Raw genomic sequence first — 21554 nt, forward strand, 5'->3', positions numbered from 1 at the left:
GAAGCAAACTTGCTGAGGACCACCCCATACCAGAAGAAGTCAGCTCATGCAGAGCAACAAGTGTAAAATTTGCAAATGCATTTCCACCACCACCACTGTAAGAAATAGTTCTCACAACACAACTATGAAAATTCATAGATTCTCTCTTGCTCTCTCCGTCTATCACAGACTGCAACATATTTCATCCAGTGCACCAAATGTCCTCGGGGAAACTGTGGGTGAAAAGAAGCCGCGCGCATTAAAATGAATTCACACAGACAATTGGTGAAAAAATATGAAAATCATATTTTTCCCAAGACAATGACTCCATTTCCAGCCTCTCTTACAAGTCCTTAGGGAAGGTCTACAAAATACCTTCAAGAGGCTATGTTAGGAGAATAAGTCACATCTATTGGACACTAAAACCAGGGTCTCAACAGAGGTTTTATTGCACATTATAATTTTGATCTCCATTAGTATCTTGTATTCCAGAGGCAACAATTTCCTGTCTCTTTCCCCTGTCCTGTTGGACTAAATTCCTGATCATCTTGGTTTAGTCCCTTCTGTGAATACTGAACATCTCTTTTTCTGAATTATTTAAACAACTTAGTTGAACGTGAACAATTTGTCTTAACCACGTTTCGCTTGAAGGTTATGGCTCCTATACAAAAACTGAAGACAAGGTTTTATACAAGTCTCATTTTTTTCTCACAACCACACTACCTGTTCTAATAAAACTTTCCTTCCAGACCTTACTTCACTTCTATCCTCAGATGGTCTCAACCAAAGCAACAATAATATTACTTTGTGGTGAATTACATTGTGGTGAATGGGGTGAAATCCAGTTGGCGGCAGGTCACAAGTGTTCCCCAGGGCTTGGTGTTGGGCCCTGTTCTGTTTAATATCTTTATTGATGATGTGGATGAGGGGATTGAGTGCACCCTCAGCAAGTTTGCAGATGACACCAAGTTGGGAGGCAGGGTTGATCTACTTGAGGGTAGGGAGGCTCTACAGAGGGATCTGGACAGGCTGGATCGATGGGCCAAGGCGCACCTGGAGTGCTGTGTTCAGTTTTGGGCCCCTCACTGCAGGAAAGACATTGAGGTGCTGGAGCGTGTCCAGAGAAGGGCAATGAAGCTGGTGAAGGGTCTGGAGCACAAGTCTTATGAGGAGCGGCTGGGGGAACTGGGGCTGTTTAGTCTGGAGAAGAGGAGGCTGAGGGGAGACCTTATCGCTCTCTACAACTACCTGAAAGGGGGTTGTAGTGAGGTGGGTGCTGGTCTCTTCTGTCAGGTGGCTGGTGATAGGATGAGAGGAAATGGCCTCAAGTTGTGGCAGGGGAGGTTTAGATTGGATATTGGGAAAAATTTCTTTACTGAAAGGGTTGTCAGGTATTGGAACAGGCTGCCCAGGGAAGTGGTTGAGTCACCATCCCTGGAGGTATTAAAAAAGCACGTAGATGGGGTACTCCCTAATGTGGTTTAGTGGGTATGGATGATGGTTGGACTCGATGATCTTGAAGGTCTTTTCCAACCTAAATGATTCTATGATTACATCCTGGGGAAGAGAACAATGAGCCATTTTCACTTCTTATGACACCTCACTGTGCAAACACATGCACACATGCATCTACGTTCATATATATATATGCGCATTTACACACATATGTTCAGTGGTCAAATGGAAATGCAGACATTTCTGTATGTCTAGATCTCACATCTGAAAAGTTCTAGTTTTGCTTTTATGAGTGCATTGGTATGGCGTTTGGTCAAATACAAGTAATTTTCAACTGTGTTAGTGAAAACACTTTTTGTTTAGACGCAGGAAAAGAGTGCCCAGCAAGTGGCTGACGCTGTGTGTTTTTGGGTAGTGAAGGCATTGCTCTTCTCCAAATGCTACAGCTGCTAACTGAAAACCTCAGGGCATCTGTGCTGTGACTCAGCATCTATATTTTAGAGGTTTTAATTTCCAAAATGATGTTAATAACTCTTTCAAATAAGGGTGGGTTCCACAACAATCTGGTGACTTCTCCAACACAACAGCTAAATGCAAATTCCAAAAATGTAAGGGAAATACTGTTCAATAATTTATTGTTTTAAATAATGATCTTTCATAGGAATTTTTTCCTGAAAATTGTTTAGAAGTAATAGGATAAAAATCCCCTTGAAATATTCCGATGCCTGAACACAGCAAATATTTAAATTATACTTATTTAAAAGCATAACTACTTGTTGTTTCTTAAGAGCAAAGCCTGATACAGTTACACAAAAGATAATGGTAATATGGCTCACTGGAGACTATAGGACTTTCTTTGAACCCAAGGAAGTAAATACCACTTAAAGGAAATTAGGTATATATCAAATCAGAGCTAAACTTTAGCCTCCAAAACTTTACATTTTTTCTTAAATGATATTAGGAGATTGTTTAAGAAAGCTCTCTTTTGTTTGGGAGAACATGTTGCATGTGGGTGGGAAGCTTCCTAAATTACTTAAGGATCTCTCTAAAGTCACTCACTGGCTTTAGTTTAAAAGAGTGTTTCATTGGAAAAGTGTTGCTGAAATAATAGCTCTATAAGGTTTGATTTTCTAGTGATTTCCAGTGCTCTGTTTACAAGTAAAAATGTTGGGGTTTGGGTTTTTTTCACCTAAACACACTGCAAAGCTAACAAGGGATTTGAAGTAAACTAGGTCTTCTCCTCTCACATCATCAATGGCAATGAACTTTCTAGAGCCTAAATGGTGCCATGACTTCCACCTGAGCATCACCGTTATGTTCAGCTTGTGCCCTCAGCTGACAGCCATTTGGCCCAGCTGGTGCCCATTAATGCAGGTGTAGCTGACTAGGGGTTAGTGTACAAATCTGTGGATTTGTACAAGGCAGCCTGGTTTGCCTTTACCTCTTGCCACTATTAACTCGAGCTGGGAACTTGGTATCATGCAGCCTGGCTTCCCTAGAGCTGCCTGGTTTGTGGTCTGTTTTCAGGGTGGACGAGAGCGTGCTGTTTCTGGAAGGTTGGTGGGTGCTTGGGGGTTTGGTGAGTACTGGTCGGAGCTAGTTGGAGTAATGTTTAATGGCAGTAGGGATGACGCTGAATGGAGAGTGGGAGAAGGGGAAATTTATGCCTGTTTTCATAAATTTGTAGGGATGCCTGTGCTCTAGCACTCTAAAATAACAGCTCTGAGCTTTTCATTGCTTCTGAGCCCATCTGTGCAAAATGTGACTCCACCTCTGCTTATTTAGTACTTCCCAGACACTGTATCTGCTGAAAATACTCATCCCTGCCTAATCAGGGGATAGGGAAATTGTTATGTTAATAGGGCAGAATAAGAATTTTACCGTCAGTGGATGCAATGGTTTTCTGAGAGCTTTTCAGTAAAAGCACAAGAATAATTCAATTTGGGTTATTTGTTAATCATCCTTTTTAATTCGGATTTTTTGTTTGTTCTGTCCTTTGCCTGTCTGCAACTCTCAGATGAGTAATTGCCACGTATCTTTAGAAGGATATCATAGCTACCTAAACATGGGGAGGACAGTAAATGAGAAAGTCTACAGTCCAGCAGTTTATTTTAGCAGACGTTAATCAATGGAACTGCAGCTTCGATCGCAGAGCTTGAATTCATTTCTTGTCTTTGATTTTCCCTCCAGCTACTATTACAATTTACTTTTTATTAAATGACTTCTGATGAGCAGATGACTTTAACCTCTTAGTCCTGTCTCTTCACTGCATTGTGAACTGTAGATTCAACAAAACCTACCTTGATAGAAGTAAATTTAAGCAATGTAGTTTTGTTTTGTGATGCCAGAGTAACTCTTAGTTACAGAGTACCTTCATTCATTAGCTGAACTTGATGTAATCTACTCTGAAGTGTTAATTTTATCTTTGTATGGACCTATAAAAGGTTTCTAGAAAGGTGAAAAATATTGTTAGCAACAAAAAAAGTAATGAAAGTCTTTTTCCAGGACTGAGGCACGCAATTTTATAATCTCCAGTATTCTCTTCCCTGCCTTCCTTCTCAAAGGATTTGCATCTTTTGCCTCATATGTTTCATGGAGCCATAAGCTTGCAGAAATAGTCGGTTGGTTGTATGTTATTTGTGTTAGCTGATCAAACTTCAGAGTAACCTGCCACTCTGAGGTGGTTCTTCTAATTCTTTCACTAGATCAACTGCCAACAAGATATTTTTTTATCCCAGTGCAAGGTGACTGATAAAAGCACGCTCTACATGGAACTGATAAGAAATGAATAATCTCACAGACAAAATATACAGTCTTTGCAAGAGAGAGGATTATCACATGTGTGAAGCAGTAATACTGGGGAACGCGATCAATTGAGAAAAATCTGTAAGTCAGCAGTCGGTAGTATATGGGGTCCAGAATCACACCTGGGCAGTGAGATAGTAGGTGTAGAAGACTTGTCACCCCTATGCTAAATTAAAAAAAAGCAAGTAGCAGCAAATCTGTTGGAGCAACCAGTTAGAGTGCTGCTGTGACTGGTTGTTCTTTGAGTGCTGTCGCCCCCACCAGTGGAAGGCCAGTTGTGGTTTCCCGAGATGGTAAGCTTTCCAATTCTAGGACATTTTCAATTCTAGGAATTTCTAGTTCTGTCTTTTGCAGTGGTCTATACAAGGAAAGCAGTACGGGGCTAGAGAAATGTAGAGGTTTCTGCTGTGGTTGGTGTGAGAACAGAAGTGTTTTGTTTCATCATTTCCCGCTCTGCGTAGTCATGAACTGATATCAAAGAAATGTCACAGAATCCTCCTGTGTTGCATTTGTTGTTGCTCCTACCTGTTCCTACCTGCTCCCTTGTTCCTTCAGCTGCACTTTGTTGTCTTCCACTTCTTACCACTCTGATCACAAATACTTTGTTTCTTGCAGCTATCAACAGAGATGCATTTATTCTCTCCATTGCCTCTCTGCATTTTGTTCATATTCTACTCTTATTCTCCATGTTTCTTCCTTCCCTGTGAATTTGCCTGCTTCAGATTTTTATATAATTTTCTTTTCTTGCCCTATGTTGGCACAGCTGCCATCTGACTTTTCTTTTGTGTGATGTATCTTTTTTCCTCCATTCTTATGTTCCGCAGCGTGTGAAATGCACTGAACCGTAGTGTTGCCAAGAAGCATCATACAGTGAAGAAGAGATAAAAGTATTGAACTATGAGAATGTACTTTAAGCTCTGTGTGCTGCTGTGGACAGTCGTACAGTTCTATGTTGTATAAATTCTAAGACTAATTATGATATATGTTGCTCATTCATTTTTGCTTTCTTAGGCATACAATCTAATTCCACCTGGGAGAAGTGCCCTTTCTCTGAATAACCTTGTGCTATAGGTGTAGAGCTTTTTTCTCTCTGAACACCTTTTTCACATGTAGGACAGCCCCAGAAAAGAAAAGCAGTGAACTTTAACAATTTAACATACTATCTTGGCAAGCAAATTCAATAACATAGCTTCTAATAGTTTATGTATTTTAAAACTTGGCTTTAGTCAAATGCACATACTGGCAATAATATGTTGGTAGATATTTACCTACATCAAGGGGTCACTTTTTATTTGAGTACCGTTTACATAAATATTTCTAAAGCATGATTTTAGAGTTTGCACAGGCTTTGTCCATCCCTATTACGCTTTCCTCCTTGCTTTCTAACTAATCTAGAACAAGAAACCTACTACAGTCAAAGCACCATTGTCATTTTAAAAATGTATGTAACTTGTATTTACTGAATAATTGAGAGGGAGCTTGCAGTAAGAATACTTTTTTTATTGATTAGGAGAAGAATATTAGAACTACACATGTTGTATAAAAGCAGTTTTATTGGCCTTTCTCTTTGTAGAGAAACTGGTTGAGACTTTAAGGTTTTAAGATAATTTTGCTGTTATTTATTTTTCTTTTGCTATAGTTTGATTGTGGTTTTCAACGTACATTCAAATGAATGTCATAAGAAATCCAGTAGTGAGATCTGAGGTATTGCTTAGGTACTGTGAATATTCGTGCCAGCCTTAAGGAACTGTCTGTTCTCCATACAGGTGTATTCTGGAATGGACTTCTTGGTCTCAGACTTGAGATGATGATTTAGATAGTCTGGGCTGTTAAACAATTGGGAGATGGCAAAAGGACACCTAGCTATGAGCAGGTTATTTCCCTTCAGAATGAGAAGGACTCTCCTCAACTGGAGATGGTAGAAAATGTTCCTGTAAACTGAGAAACTATGCCAAACCGAGCATCAGGGAGGAATCCTGGGGCACTTGGAAGTGCAGAATAAATGGACTGGCTTTCAGGTCCATACTTAAACAAGTAATGACGACTGTAGGCTAGTGTTTCACTAGTCAGGATGGTGTCTGTCCCCCTTGGGTTCAGTTTTAGTCAGCTGCTGTTCCTGTACAAACTCATCCCTACCAGCCTGGTCCCAGAAGACCCATATAATTCTTTTTCTGGCTGTGCTATTATCTCACTGTGTGACTTGTCTGTATAAGCCACCTCTAATAAGTCACTTCATTTAAAAAAATCACTTTTCCCAGTTGGGGAAAGACTGGTGCTTAATTCATAAGCACACTGCTCAAAGTTGTTGCAAAACAAAGTTAAATTAAGAGGACCATAAATACTTACTACACTCTATTTGCTTGGGAGAAATGCATCTCACTTGTAAGAAAGCCCATAGTTGCAGGAGTTGAATTTGGACAACTCAGCCTTCTAGTTCTCTCAGAATAGCACAGCAGACAATATTCTTCAATTAGGAAATACTTGTCTGAAGTTGACTACCTGGCCATTTCTTCCTTCTTTCTTCTCTTCCATGAAATTTTGTCCTCTCTTTCCACTCCCAGCCCTCCCCTGATACATGATGCCCCAAGGGTGAGTTCTGTTCAACAGCATTCAAGGTATGGCTTGACATTTCTTGTGGCTGATACTGAGGCAATGCATTAGTCATACTGCACATGCTCATCTATGTTGTGCCATTTGCGAATGTGAAATCATAGACGTGGTTTCGTTTCTTTGCTGACCATGGTCTCTCTTTGCATCTCAGAAATGTTTTGTGATTATGTGCAGCTTTGAGAGAGTGAACTCAAGAATGGTTTGAAAAACTCACTGTTCTTTCCAAGTTAAGCATATTCCCACATGGCAATTCCATGGAACATAAAGGTTCATCAGCTTGCATGCCACCACACTCTCTCACTCTTCTTGGTTTGCATATTTGTAGGATCATGATGGATATAGTCAGTGCAACAGGCATTTTTATTTCCCGAAGAAAATGTTGTCTTCTATTCTGTATGTGTTTTAATAGCTCCCGACTCCTTTATGAAAGTCTGCAGGGAAAGAATTTACATTAACAGATACAGTAGCTGTATTGGACCTTTAGATACGAACTCTAGACAACAACAAAAATCCTTTCGGCTGGTTTAAATGTCTCAAGAAGCAAAAACTTGAACTTGACTATCATGTTCTGAAATAACAAAATGCAAATCTGCAAACAGCTTCTTACAAGTTTTTCCTTGGAAGTTGATACCCTGGGTCCATATTTATTCTTTAAACTGTACTAGCTAGGAACATAAGCTGTGTAGGTGTTAAGGAAAAGAAAAACAGATTACATTACAAAGCAAGATGCACACTGTTTGAATGCATCAATAATTCCTTTTTTCTTCTCTTTTTACAGCAGTCCTAAAAAAGATGCAAATATATTCTACAACTTAGACTTGTACTGTTTATGACAGATGTACGTTAATATAAAACCTTTTTCTTAATGCACACATGGATGAGCCAGATTTTGTACAGAAATAATTGGGCTAATTAAAATTGAGTGAATGTTTTAATTTCTTTTAAATACAACAACATATTTTCTACCTGTATCAGCTGTATGCCTTATTCATTTTGAGATACTGGAGAGAAAGCAAAAGGGTTGACTACATTACATGAAAGGAAGTAAAATTTTTCCAGCCCTTTAAGATTTTTTTTTTTATGTTAAAATGTCCTGTTCAATCAAAATAGTCTTGTCCTAACCCTTTCCCCATGTCTCTTTCTACATAAAACTTCAGTTTTTAATGTGCACATGCATGAGCATAACTTCAGGATAATGACAGCCTTGGCATACATGGTGATTTAATTTTTAGTGTTTATTAATGAATAATTTGGTCTTAATAAGGAACAATTACTTGTCAATTAATTCCAGATTTTTATGCAGATCAGAGATACTTAGCTTGCCTTGTGTTCTTCCTTGGGATCTAGGCATCCAGTCTTGTAAAATGCAAATTTCACCTTCTCCAGTTGCATTATAAATGAAAACAGAGTCTCCCCTTGATATCACGTTTTTTTCTTTTTTTTTTTCTTGTCCTGCTGTTCTTAATATCTAGTACTGGATTCATAGCATGTTCAAAACATCTATTGATTTCAGGAATACTGTATCAGATACTCATTTAGGTGCGCTAGCATTTTTTCTTCTTACAGAGTGACTCTTCTTGCCCATCTTTTCAATTTGTACAGTGTCTTTACTTGCATCAGTATTACCCACCTAACATTTCACAGCTTGCCATATTTTCTGTTTGCATCAGTCCTACTCTACTAATAGCATTATACTTCATATTTTTCTCAATATTTACTGCTAATAATGATTACCTGAGCCCTGCTCTGTGTGGGAGTTTTCCAGCTCTTATTAGTGACTTTTCAACTGTGTCGTGAATCATGTTGTTAGTGTTTAATAAATATGAGCAAAATGGAATTATATTTAACTTGGGTTTCCTTCTCATGAAAAACAAGATGATCTTTTTTTGAGTAACTACTGCAGCAGGGATGTAAATTCAGTTTAAAGGGCTTGTTCAGCTTGCTTGGGTTGAATGCTTGCCTGTTAGAAGTCAATGGAAGTTTGCCATTTTCTTCCGCAGAGCTGTGATTTCCTTTACTGTTCCCCTTTCCACCCCCTCTCTTTTCAAATAAATTATCAGTGTGATTCAACCCCAGCGTGGTCCCTGGAAAGGCTTGCTTCCTCTTTCTTCTCCTTCCTTACATTTTGCTGTTCTCTTGTTCCCCAAAAGCTGTTTTAAGCTTTCCTGCTCTGTGTTGCTGTTCATATCAGAATACCCATGGCTTGTTTCTATCTTGCCATTAAATTTTGCAAGGCTAGTTTTCATTGATCAGTATACTGCTTTACGTTGTGTGCCTCTGGGAATGGGTAGGGTATTTAAGAAACGCTTCTCTTAAGAAAGAAGAGAGTATCTGTAACTAAGTCTCTTTAAAAGTCACTTGGATCTCTCAGAAATATTGCAAAAGTTTGTGTGGGATTCTTTGAAGAGGCAAAAAGGCCTCAGCTCATGTGCAGAGAAAAGATACTTATCTGGACCTTCAGTAAAGTTTCATAGTCTACATCACTGTTCTCTGAATATTCTTCTATTAAGATCCAAGATGTTTGTGTTGCACATCTTGGGGACGTAGAAGAAGACACCTCAGCTGCCCTTGTAGCTTAGCGTTTCTGTTTGGATAAGAGGGAGTTTTGTATACTGAACATCTACATGAAATGCTTCAGCAAAACATGCTTCACTTCATAGTAGAAGAGCCATGGGTGAAAAAGCAAAAAATTGCGTCAGTACAGAATGAAGACATGCAGCACCTTGTCTGAAAAATACTGCACAAACAAGGACTGCTTCTTTTGGGGCTGGGAGTTGGGACTTTGAAAGGAAGTATATATTCCAAATCATAATTTTTTTGGTGGTGTTTTTTAAAAAAACTTTTATGAACTTTATTTCCATTTTAATACTGATGCTATATATATGAAAAATTATCCGTCACTAAATTCTTCTCTGTGGAACTGTTACTATCTCCAGGAGCATTTTTACAAAGAAATCTTATAAAAGAATCTTCACATTTTCCATTCGACTATGTAATACACCAAATCTCAGGAGATATTAAATGTGTGTCTGTGGGAGAATGCAGTCTTCCTTGCATAATTTAACCAGCATTATTACTTGGCAGCCGCCTTAAAGGAATAACGATTTCAAAGCTCTTTTTCTTGTTCTACATTCTGTGATGTGGTGCTTTTCTACATCCTTTGCTAGTTAAATAAAAAAAATCCTTAAGAGTCTTGAAACAGTGCTACTGTTGCAGCACAAACTAGACAAGGAGAGATGAAAGTAGAGATTATATCTGGGCCTTCAATTCAAGAAGTTGCTGAAAAGAAAAATGCATAGTGATGGCAGAAACTATTTTTTTTCCTGACGATGTTCCTTTATTATTTAGTGCAGGTTTGTAGAAATGTATTTATAGAAATGAAATACGATGGGTAAGAATTTAACTGTGGCAATTTTCTGTTAATCATTCCTATTTTTCAGTTGATCCTGACTAAGTTAACCGTATGGCAGCACTCAAGGCAGCAGAAATTCTTCCTAAGAATCTGAAAAGCTATAACCAGCTACCTGACTATCTTGTTTCTCTACCGTGTGCAACAAAGTATTCAGGGAACAAGAAATACTGGACTTTTTCTCCTTTACTGTCATTTTTGATCCACTTCTAGTGGACATGGCAGAAGTGTATAGAGTTCTGCATGCTAGAGCTTATGTGCTCAGTTCTCTGTGTGGATTTTATGCATTTATCTATATTTGAGAGACAGAGACTAGGAGGTATTATGCTGTGAGATGAATAATCTGCTTAAATAGTAAAGTACCGGTAAGCGGTATTGAAAGCACTGAATGTGTTTCTTTGGCCATTTCCTATGTGGCCTGAATAATATTGCTAAGGACTGGCAGTCTGTCATTTTAGGCTCAGAGGAAATTTCTTCTGGTTTTGTAGGGCAAGTTTGTCAGGTATGATGTGACAACACTTTTGTATGCAATTGAGTGATTGCTTTGTGCTGACAACTTGGCTACCTATGAAAGAAGATAGTATTGACTGTAGTTTAGGTCAGTATTTTAGGTCTCTGTGGGAGTTGCTGCCTGAGGTTTAGTCTTAATTTTTAAGTTTAATTTACAGCAAAGGCATGTTCATTCTAAGAAGGCTTTAACACTAAGGCTTACAAATGGGTAAGAACAAATTCAAGGTAGGGTTGACATGATGGAGGAGTTACTGTACCAGCAAAATATTCCATTTGTAGAAACTTGAGGGGAAAATGTAGAGAAAGATTAGAAGGAAAAGATTAAACTTGGTATTGTTGCTGAGTGAAGGAGATGGGTCAGGATTTCTCTGCTGAGAAACCAGTATAGCTCCATGCAGAATAATTGAGCTTCATTGAGATCAGCTGAAAATCTGACCGTAAGGCTTGCTGTTCTCCTACCCTGTGTTGTAAACTGGGCAGAAATCCACTAGGGTCATTGGTGTTACACCTGCACAAGTGATAACTGAACCACTGTCCTGGTTTCAGCCGGGATGGAGTTAACTGTCTTCCTAGTAGCTGGTACAGTGCTATGTTTTGAGTTCAGTATGTGAAGAATGTTGATAACACTGATGTTTTCAGTTGTTGCTCAGTAGTGTTTAGACTATAGTCAAGGATTTTCAGCTTCTCATGCCTAGCCAGGGCACCTGACCCAAACTGGCCAACGGTGTATTCCATACCATGTGACGTCCCATCTAGTTTAGGAACTGGGAAGGGGGGGGAGGCAGTTTTTTTTTTTTGGCCGCTCGGGGACTGGCTGGGTGTCGGTCGGCGGGTGGTGAGCAATTGCCCTGTGCATCATTTGTACATTTCAATCCTTTTATTACTTACTGTTGTCATTTTATTAGTGTTATCATTATCATTATTAGTTTCTTCTTTTCTGTTCTATTAAACCGTTCTTATCTCAACCCAGGAGTTTTACTTCTTCCCCTGATTTTCTCCCCCATCCCACTGGATGGGGGGGAAGTGAGTGAGCGGCTGCGTGGTGCTTAGTTGCTGGCTGGGGTTAAACCACGACAACCACGATCTACAGTAGATATGTAAGTGGCACTGAAGCTATAGGTCGCCCACAGCATAGCAGTAAGAAGCTTGTTCTTTATTCCTTAAGGAATTGGGTGCATTAAATGTATTAATAAAACATGAAGTAACTAGAAGGAGTCTTTCCAGTCTGTTGGATAAATATATACAACTTTAAAACTTCCCTATATTTGGTATGCTAGATATTTGTATGGTTTCTAGGTCTTGGTAAAAGTGTTAAGTAACAAATAGTAGCGCTGCTACTAGGGATGTTAACAAGCACAAGAGTTTTATGCAGTTGAATGGCGTTCTTTGTTCCTGATTACTCCACTTTGCTACTCTTTTGCATGACTAAGTTTGCAATTGTGTGCCTTTGAGTGTGTCTTGATGATTTGAACAGTGATGAAGGTGCTATTGTAAGGAGTATGTGGGAGTATTCAACCACAGGAACATTTAAAAATATATATATACACACACCATCTGGTGCAATGAGGTGTATTTCAAAGGCAAAATATTTGTTCTTTAGAAGTGTCTCTGAGTTAAGAATATTTTTTTTCCTTTGGAAAAGACAGTTTGGCAGTTTCTAGAAAGAAGTTCTTCATTTGGAGAAGGGGAAGGAACCTAGCCAGGATATGGGTATTCTGTAGTTTATTTTTTTTAACCCTCTCTGTATTTTAAAAAAAACTCTTTTAATGTACCTATTCAAGAACTGGAGAGTACTTGAAGAATAACGTTGTTAAAATTTAATACAAACATAATGCCATTTAGCTATGCCTTCTTGATACTTGTTTATACAGCCAGGATCTATGTTAGCTCTCATAGAAAGTATTGAGTTGATTCTGCCTTTATACGGCCTTTTTAGAACTTTCCAGCAAAGAAGACTCCAATCAGGATTCCCCTGTGTAAAGTCTTTTTGTATTCACAACTCTGCAAAACATTGTATATTAAGCTATATGACCGTATGTTTTTCCTAAATTACTGCAAAAGTACTACGAAATTGTATAGGGCCAAGAACAGATGTTCAAAGACCCCTAGTAGCAGCACCTCTAGTGAGCAATGAATATCTAACAATAACTTTTAGAGTTGTCAGCCTAGCATAGTAATGTGCACATTTAGCACATTTAAATGTGCCACTTTAATTCTGTGTAGTGCTATTTTTTTATTAGAACATTGTGTGCTTCAACATTAAATGTCTCGCAGAGGGTTGTTGTTTTTTTTTTGTCAACTAAAGCTGATAGCAAATTTTTTTGGAGAAGACTTAAAAACATGTTTATAAAACCAAGGTGAATGACATGGTGGGTTTTTTTTCCTTCCAATTCCTTATTTATTTGCTCACTTGGCAGCCACTTGCTGTTTTGCTCAGGATCAAAATCAGCCTAATGAGTTGCAGGTACAGAATTCATTTGGTTTGCACTTCATAATTTTTGCCCAAAGACTGTCCTTTATTAGTCTTCTGGAATTTCTGCAGTATACCAAGATGTATTAGACATCAGCTAATTCTTGTAGAACAACTGGATGAAAGGTTTTGCTCATTTTTAAAATCCACCATTAGTAGATGACTGGTCTTCTTTAATTACTGTAGGGATAAAAACCCCTGATGATAAATTAACTGTGTAGCATATCCACATATCTTCTGTTTTTCCAGATATAAACAGGAGTACTTACTGAATAATCATTTTTATGCATCTTTATTGATATTTTTAAAATCCTAATATAGTAATGGATGTATGCTTCACTGATAGATGCAATTTCTTTATTATTGTGCCTCACTATTTGCCACAGCTCTTTTTATTAGTGCTTGCCAGCTCTCTCTTAAATTTTTTATGCAATGCACTCAGGATTTTTTTCTTACACTTCCAGAGACAGACTTTTTGTAGTGCAGCTTTGACTCTTCCTTTTATTCAGGATGCCTTTTTAAGTAAAGGAATCTTCTGTTGTAATAATGGAATTATAGTTTGTTGGTTTTGTTTCCCCTGGAACAATTAAGAAGTCCAGTTGTCATTTACATTTATGGATATGTCTTGTTGGGCATGAGCTGTGTCTGTACACAGCGAATGTAACCAGGCTGTGATCATTTACACCTTCTTTAGATTAGAGATATTTTAGTAATGGCAGCATAAGATAACTAGCATATGTCTTCCAGACTGATGTCACCTTGGATAATGCATTTTTCTTCTCTTTATCATACATGTTAAATCCTGCTCTTTGGTCTAATATGGTACTCTCTAACAAACGTTAATGATTGCTGCTGTCAGATAGGACTTTAATCCATTCCAGGGCCTGAATGTCTGAATAATTTGAAGCAATAACATTTTCTCTCCCCAGCCCTAGCTAGGCATGCTGTTCTTCCTGACTGGATGTATTTAGAGACTTTAAACACTCCAGTCATGAATCCTCCCACCAGATTTTGATAATTCTGATTTTTGTCTAATTTCTCCTCAGATGGAAGCTTTTGAATATTCCTCTTATTTTTCGTACGGACTTCTGACACTAGCCTAAAGACAACAGATCACTTTGGTTTTTACATCCCTTGATAATTTGATTCATTGTGCGGTGACACCCACAGTATGAGTTCTGCCTTTGATTATCGGTACTTCATTTAACCTCTCAATGTCCTTGCGTTTTATGGAAAGACTAATACTCTCCCAATTCTTACAATTTAGTCAGTTATCCAGGGGATTAAGTGTCCTCCTGCTGGGAGGTGGATTATCTGCAGATAAAGCATTTCCAGTTACTCCAAGGCGATGTAAAACTTCCCCAAACCCAAACCGCCTCCTTGCAGGTGCTCCTGGTGCCGCGCTGGGGCCTGGGCAGGCTGAGGCCCTTCTCCCTCACCAGGCCCCAAAATGGCGGCTGCGGCCTTGCCTGTGGGGCTGCTCCAGAGCCTCGGCTGTCCTCAGCCCCTCTCCTCATCGCAGCGCTCCTGCTTCTCTTTACCGCAGCAGTTTTTGATTGCTTTATGGATGACTACAGTTAAGTGATGCGAATACCTATTCCAGTTTTTTCCTGCTTAAATTTATGTTCCTGATACAGCTTATTTCAGTGAAGTGTTTTAGTAACCACATAGCTTTGCGTATCTCTTCTACAGGCTGAGGAATGCTACCGGGAAAAGGCATACATTAAAACTATGTAAAACTTCTGCTCTGTATCTAGAACAAAAATGTGTTTAGTACAACTGCGAGCAGGATTTGGCCTGTACCCCATTATCCATTAAATTGTGATAGCTCCTCCACTCTATGTCATAAATCCGTTGATTATATTTCTTTGAAAAGGAATTACTGCTTCAGTCAGACATTAATCTCTCATCAGATTTTATTATCTTTCTTATTTACACTGCTACTTGGATTATAAAGACCAGTTGGATAGCGTGAATTAGCAGTTGATCAAATTTAAGTTTTCACAGCCTAATAATCTTCAGGGTGAGCGGACTTCTGCTCAGTTTTCCCCCGTTCCTTGGCAAGAAGTCTTACTTTAATTCTGGCTGGTAAACAACAGTAAGGGAGGGGAAAAATCAACAGAGCCAGACCCTTCCGTGCCACGCTTTTGTCGGGGACAAATTTTTTCCCGGCCAAGTTACAAACCTCTGGAAACAGAAGGCAGTACCAGAGGAGGGGGGGACGGCGCCCCAAGGGCCGCGGTGGGGCCGCTGTCGCCTGCCCGGCCGCGGGAGGGCTCCCCGGGCCCGGGCCCTCCCTCGTTGCTGCCCGCCTCACGTCCGGGGCGAAGGCGGCGGCGCTGCTGCGGGCCCTGCTCGGTTGCCAGGGCGACGCCGGCCCTGTCAGCCGCAGACGCTCTCGGAGGCTGTGCCCAAGCGCCGGAGAGAGTGGGGTTTTAGTACCGGTTTATAGGTGGAAACGTGTAACGGGGTAGGAAGAGTAGTAATATGAGGCACCTGTAGGAAGAAAAACCCATGTTTGTGTTGCTTTAATGCCCTGCTGTGAGCGCTGCCCCAGGTGTGCCGGCCCTCCTTCTGCAGGGAGAGTCTGAGCTGAGGGGGAGAAGATGGCCTGTTCGATGTTACACCTTTCTAGGTATACTTCTCTTCTCTTGTAAAATAGAAACAGGGAAAATAAACAGTTGCTTCGAGGTTCGTGGCTCGTGCCTGTCCCTTGCTCTGTGCCTACTTCAGCAAGTCTCTAAACTCTGGGATAACACCTGAGAAATTTGGTTTTGGAGATTATTAAGAATGGAGAAACGTGTCCGCATTATTGTACTGAAGTGTTAGCATGTCCTGGCAAAGTATCCGGGTTAATGCAGATCCCGCGGGTAGCCTTCCCCTGTGCCCTTGGTGGTGGTTTTGTTTCCAAAACAAAGAGCTATTTCTGAGATGGCTTTCAGCCCCCCAGGAGAACAAATTAACAGTTCAAACAAATGTGTTTTCCCTTCAGTTGCTAAATTGCAACCTATCTGGTGACAAGAAGAACCTTTTCACCGCTGGCAGTGGTAAAGCTTTTTAAATGCGGAATGTTAAAATCTTACTACTTTTACCTAAACTCAAGCTAAGCTGTACGCCTGGGAGCCCTTGGAAGGAAACGGTTTGCTTATGGGTACAGAGACATGCTGAGTTCCCAACAGGTCCTCGGCTGTGTTTAACCCTCCCTTTCCCTCACCTCCCACCTATTGAGATTTTTGCTGTGAAGTTCCTTGTCCGTGCTTGATGCCTTTGTCAGAGACGTTTTCTGTTTCTGCCCTGGCAGCACCCCATGGCGGGAGCCCAGCATTTTCTCTGTGCTTGGGGTCAGCCAGAATAATGCACAGTGCCTGCAGTGCCGTTTTACAGTAATGTAAAATACTGTCGGGTCAAAATCCGTTGTCGTGCTTGGTGCTAGCCTTTGTCAGCTTGTCTTTGAAGTGCCACAAGTGTTGGATTTAGCTATATAATAAAGACATGGAATTAATGATTCTTTTCCATAAAAAAAGGGATGCCACTACTTATTTCTCTGAATGAGAGAAGAGAGCTCCCTTTTCTGATAGTAGTATTTTTAGTGAGTTCTAAAGCAGATTCACCATGCACTAAGTTGAAAAACTGGCTTCAGAGAATACTGTACTTACCTTCTTGTGTAAAAACTGATCCTGTCTCCTTCAACCTACGCAGACTATGAAAGTGTGATTATGGAAGCTTTGGTGCAGGCTGGCTCTGGAGGCAGAACTGAGCTGGCACATGAGGCTTTGGAGCAGATCTCCTCTCTTGAAAAATTGTCCAGGACCTTTCAACCATAGGTTACGTTGGTGATCTCCAGCCGTCAGATGCTGGTATTGCACAATTGCATTTATGTTCAGGTTTCTCTGTTCCTGCTTCAGTGTTGCCTGTCAAAAAGCCCAGCTCCCACGTTGGGAAAATGACTGGATGGATTTGTCCTAAAGCAGGCACCAAAGCTTTTGTTCATGGGCTGGCTTTCAACAAAATGCTGAGATAAGCTGGTTGACACTAGAGTTTCTGTCCTGGAGATCAATTGCATTACAGACGCGGTGGCAGAATGAGAGCTTTGTGCTCTCATCTGCCCCATAAATTGCTGTCTTTACATTTTCTGGTTGTCTATTTTACCGTCTTATAAAATTTGCTGTAATTGCCATCAATTGTTCTTGCTGCTTTTGGAATATGCTGTGTAACATGAAGTGTGTTAAGAGCTTTTTAACACAGCATTTCTGAGGGGAGTTTGTAATGTGTGTAAGGGTCTGCCCTTGTGAATCCAGTCACAGAAATGGGATGGAACAAACTGTCTTAATGAGAATAAGGTGCGCTAATTTAAGATGAGGGTTGTGTATAGGAATGTAATAACATAAGTAATGCTACTACTACTGTTGTCATCTATGATGTTGCTCAGATACAAGTGTGCTGTTTTCAATAGCTGGAGGGTTTAGCATAGATGAGGCATAAATGGAAGTAAATAGATAGGCATTTAATATCTGTAGATATTAACATCATGTCATCTGTGTCTTTTATATGATGGTGATCTCAATAGGTAGTAATCTTGGTTTTTATGAAATATCTACTTCATTTCATGTATTACTTTTCACTTACACATCTTGGGCTGTGTAGTTTTGCTCCTGAGTATGAGCATGTTGATATTATTAATCCTTGTATTCTTACCTCACTGAATAAAACAGAACAAGAAAGTTTAGGGAAGTAAGAATGTGTAATGCATATCAGTGATATGGAAGAAGTGTATGTACACCTCCCCAGCTGGATGATGATATCTCAGTAGCAAAAAGAGAACAACTGCCAGCTACAAGTGAAGAGGCAGAAATTAGAGCAACTGCTGAAAAATCACTGAAATTAAGGACCTGCTCGTTTAGTGTGATTGGAGCATGTAAATATTAACTCTAATGATGACAACACGTAAATTGGAGTGCTCAATAAAATTGAGCACATGAAGTGCCACAACCTGCTTTATTGATCATTTTTAAAGTCATCTGCATTTAATTTGCCACACTATTTACGTATGCTTTCTGTAGTTTGCTTATAGCAGAATTTCCATAAGGAAGCCACAAGTCTTCCAAAATTCACACATACAGGTACATATAAACAAAACAATTCTATGTGCAAGATATCTTAAAGTTGGGAGCTGATTAGGATCATGAAATTCTTTTAATAACTTGTTCTACAACAGTCTCTGGCTTTGCAGAGAAGATGGAATATCCAAGAAAACAACAAGGTAATTACAAGACAACACTAAAGATTTCTGACATAGTCAACTTTCATTTAATAATCAATAAGGATAGTAAATAGAAGCAAATACTGACACATGGAAACAGATCAGTTTTATAGTGAAGTTCTAAACTAGCTGAAATGTAGTTCATGTAAATAGCTACTCAAACCCTATGGGGTTTAAGTTGTGGTAAACTTATGACTGTAAATAAAAACTGATTTAGGTGCAAGTATCTGTTTTTGTTACATCATAAATAAGACTTTGGAGTCTTTTGATGGGCCTTAAATTTTTCAGAACTGAACTTTATACATGCAATATTATAATGCTACCTTTTGATTCCTGCAATCTCCCAAAGGCAAAGGCAATAATATAGGTGACATCCTCACTGTAAGGATTCAGCAAACAAAAAGCAAAAAATATCCCAAAAGTGAATTGACAATGAGAACACTTCCTAGATCATTCAAAGAGCAGCATCTTTCAAAAAACCGTGCACTTTGTTTTGGCAGAAGTCTTTGTGTTTTCGTAAGGCTTCTAGATCACAAACATTGGTATTGAAGGAAAATATGAATCTTAAAATTACAAGAATTAATTTTTCAACAGTTACTTCCCTCAATGTGCCACTAACTTTATAAACGGTAAGCAGATGTATGTACGAGATTAGCATGAGTAGAGACTCTCAGTAATTTTTGTAATAGAAAATCTTTCATCTCATTTTTAAGGTTTAAAAATCTCTACAAACAGGAACATCAGTATCAAAATTACTTTTTAGGATTCCAAAAGGAAATGGAAGTTTCTGTCCAGGTCAACTTGATGACAATACGGTGTCAGGAGGCTTGAGAGGCCTGTGTGCTGCCTGGATAGCAAGGTTTCTGGCAGTGACAGTGTAATAGAGCAGTTTATTCTGACAGATGATGAGGTTTGCTTATATTAGCTCGTGATTTAATAAAAGACAGGCAAAATCACAGGGACCTTTTGTCCTTTTGTCAAAGTCCTTGTACGAAAGGAACTTTTTACATGGAAGGAAAGGTTTCTTGAGAATTCATAATTACATGTCAGGCTGTGGAGTGGGCAGAGCTATACAAAGTATAAATGAAAACTCTGCAAAAAGAACTAAGAAAGGATTCTTTTTTTAATAGATGGCTGAAGCAACTGCTTGCTGTTGACAAAATATGTGCATGATCCTATCATTTTGCTAGTACTTATTCGTTGTCATGCTGTTAAGTGACACTGTGATACTTTGCATCCAGCAATCTCAATAATGATTGCTTTTTTAAATTCAGATTTCTAATATGTAGAGATGTTTTTATTGTTCCCCCTCAAGACATAAGGGGTTAAAAAAAATCTTTCAACATCCTGGCACACAATAAGATTTACTTGGCTTCTCCCATTTTAGTATTGCAGACTTTGAAAACTGGTCAGAGGTTTGCCTTGAGAAGGTGTTCTGTTATGCAGCACAGAAGCACTTTGGTTTTGCAAAATAAAGCAAGAATAAAGCAATAAAGCAAAATTCAGAATGAGATTGATTGGATTTTAGGCTCACAGGTAGTGGGTAAAGTATGTGGAAAATAATGTGACATAGGAGACTTTGGGGGTTATCTCTGTTTTCTTTCAGGCTATGCTTGAACAAAAGCAGTGGTTGTTGAACCACGTGTCTCTCTACTATTGAAAAAAACTAAAACCAAAAGCAAAGAACACATCTAATCCTTCAGATAGTCCAAACAAGTCTGAAGCTGAGTGCGATCAAACTAGTAATACCAATCCTTGTTGCTGACTGCAGATCTTGAGAGAATCGGGAGTTTGTTTTTCACCTTTACAGTGTAGCACTGTGTCACCAGTGAGCACACTGCTGCATACCTTAAAACTGATCAAATAAATTGATTGGAGGGGAAGGATGGAGGAGACTAATTTTTCTGGAAAATGAGAAGACTGAAGGAGAGAAAGGAGGAAGCAAATGGGGAGGTGCATAGGAAAGGTGAGAACTGCAAGAAATGCAAGGGTAAAGCAGTAAAACAGGATGGGAAACGAAAAATAGAGTGGGACTAGAAAATATGAGAGGATGCAGAAGGGTACTGAGAAGACAGTGTGAAGGTAAGGGCAATGAAAAGGAAAAGGAATTCTATAACACATAAAAGAAGGAATTTAATTTTTAAAAAGTAAGTTGAAAAAAGAAAAATTGAAGAGGAATTAGGAAGTGCTCCGTATAGAATCCCTCAAGAGTCCAACCTATAGCCCCATGTTATTGGCAAAGCTTTTAAAGTCCTCTGCTTATAATTGTCTTTAATGTGCCTTTGTAAAAGTTGACTTCTGAGGTCACCTTTTCTGGTTCAAGGGGATGTGCTTTGTCTCAGCCTGTGTGGAGGCTTTGTATCACTAGCGTACCTATGTGGCTTGTGACTTTGGGTTAATGGCAGTCATTGCATGGCCTTATGTCTTAGTCCCTGAAGTTGGCAATATATAGTTAACATTTGGATCTGTTACCAATGGCTGGAGGGTCTAAGAAGATAGACACTGAAAATGTCTATAAAATTACAGGATCATCTGTTTCTGTGCTGGTGCAGAGTAGCTTCCTGCAATAAATCTTGTTAGAAAATAACTTTAAATGTTAGTTTAGCCATATATCCGATAACTTCAGAACTAAAACCACTGCAGTGGGCTCTGAATAGCTTCTTATTCAGTAGAAAGTAAATAGCTGCTTTTCCTGTGTAGCTTTAGCATTTCAGCTTCTGCTGCTGAGACCAGCTGAATGGCCTGATACTTGCAGTTTACTTTAAAACGTGTAATAAAACCTGTGTAGGACAAATGCTCTTTGATATAGAATATTTAGCTTGGAAAAGCTTGCCTACTTATGATGGGATGCAAGGACTGTAAACAATTGTTTCCTTAAAATGCAAGGAAGAGATTCAGGATGAGAGGCATATTAAAATACTTAGGCTAGAATTAGAGAAGTCCTTACCAAACTGTACACTTGTTCTTGTCATGAAGCTGTGCACAGGCACAGTGTGGAACTGATTACAGAACGGTGAACCTAGATTGTATCCTTTGGGACAGCGGGTGACCCATGT

General features: G+C 39.3%; 1 protein-coding gene across 7 annotated transcripts in view; it reads left to right on the top strand.

Annotated features, from left to right (window-relative positions):
* The window catches only part of NLGN1 (neuroligin 1), a 316082-nt gene that overhangs the window by 49968 nt on the left and 244560 nt on the right, over nucleotides 1–21554 (top strand). The window contains exons 4-5 of one of the 7 annotated variants that reach the window (XM_075031409.1): nucleotides 15569–15591; nucleotides 17083–17095. The exons of the other annotated variants lie outside the window; for them this stretch is intronic. Coding sequence (XP_074887510.1) covers nucleotides 15569–15591; nucleotides 17083–17095 — 36 coding nt within the window. The remainder of the gene's footprint in view (nucleotides 1–15568; nucleotides 15592–17082; nucleotides 17096–21554) is intronic. 7 annotated transcript variants of the gene reach the window in all.

The sequence above is a fragment of the Buteo buteo genome, chromosome 7 (genome assembly GCF_964188355.1).
Source record: "Buteo buteo chromosome 7, bButBut1.hap1.1, whole genome shotgun sequence".
NCBI classification, from domain to species: domain Eukaryota; kingdom Metazoa; phylum Chordata; class Aves; order Accipitriformes; family Accipitridae; genus Buteo; species Buteo buteo.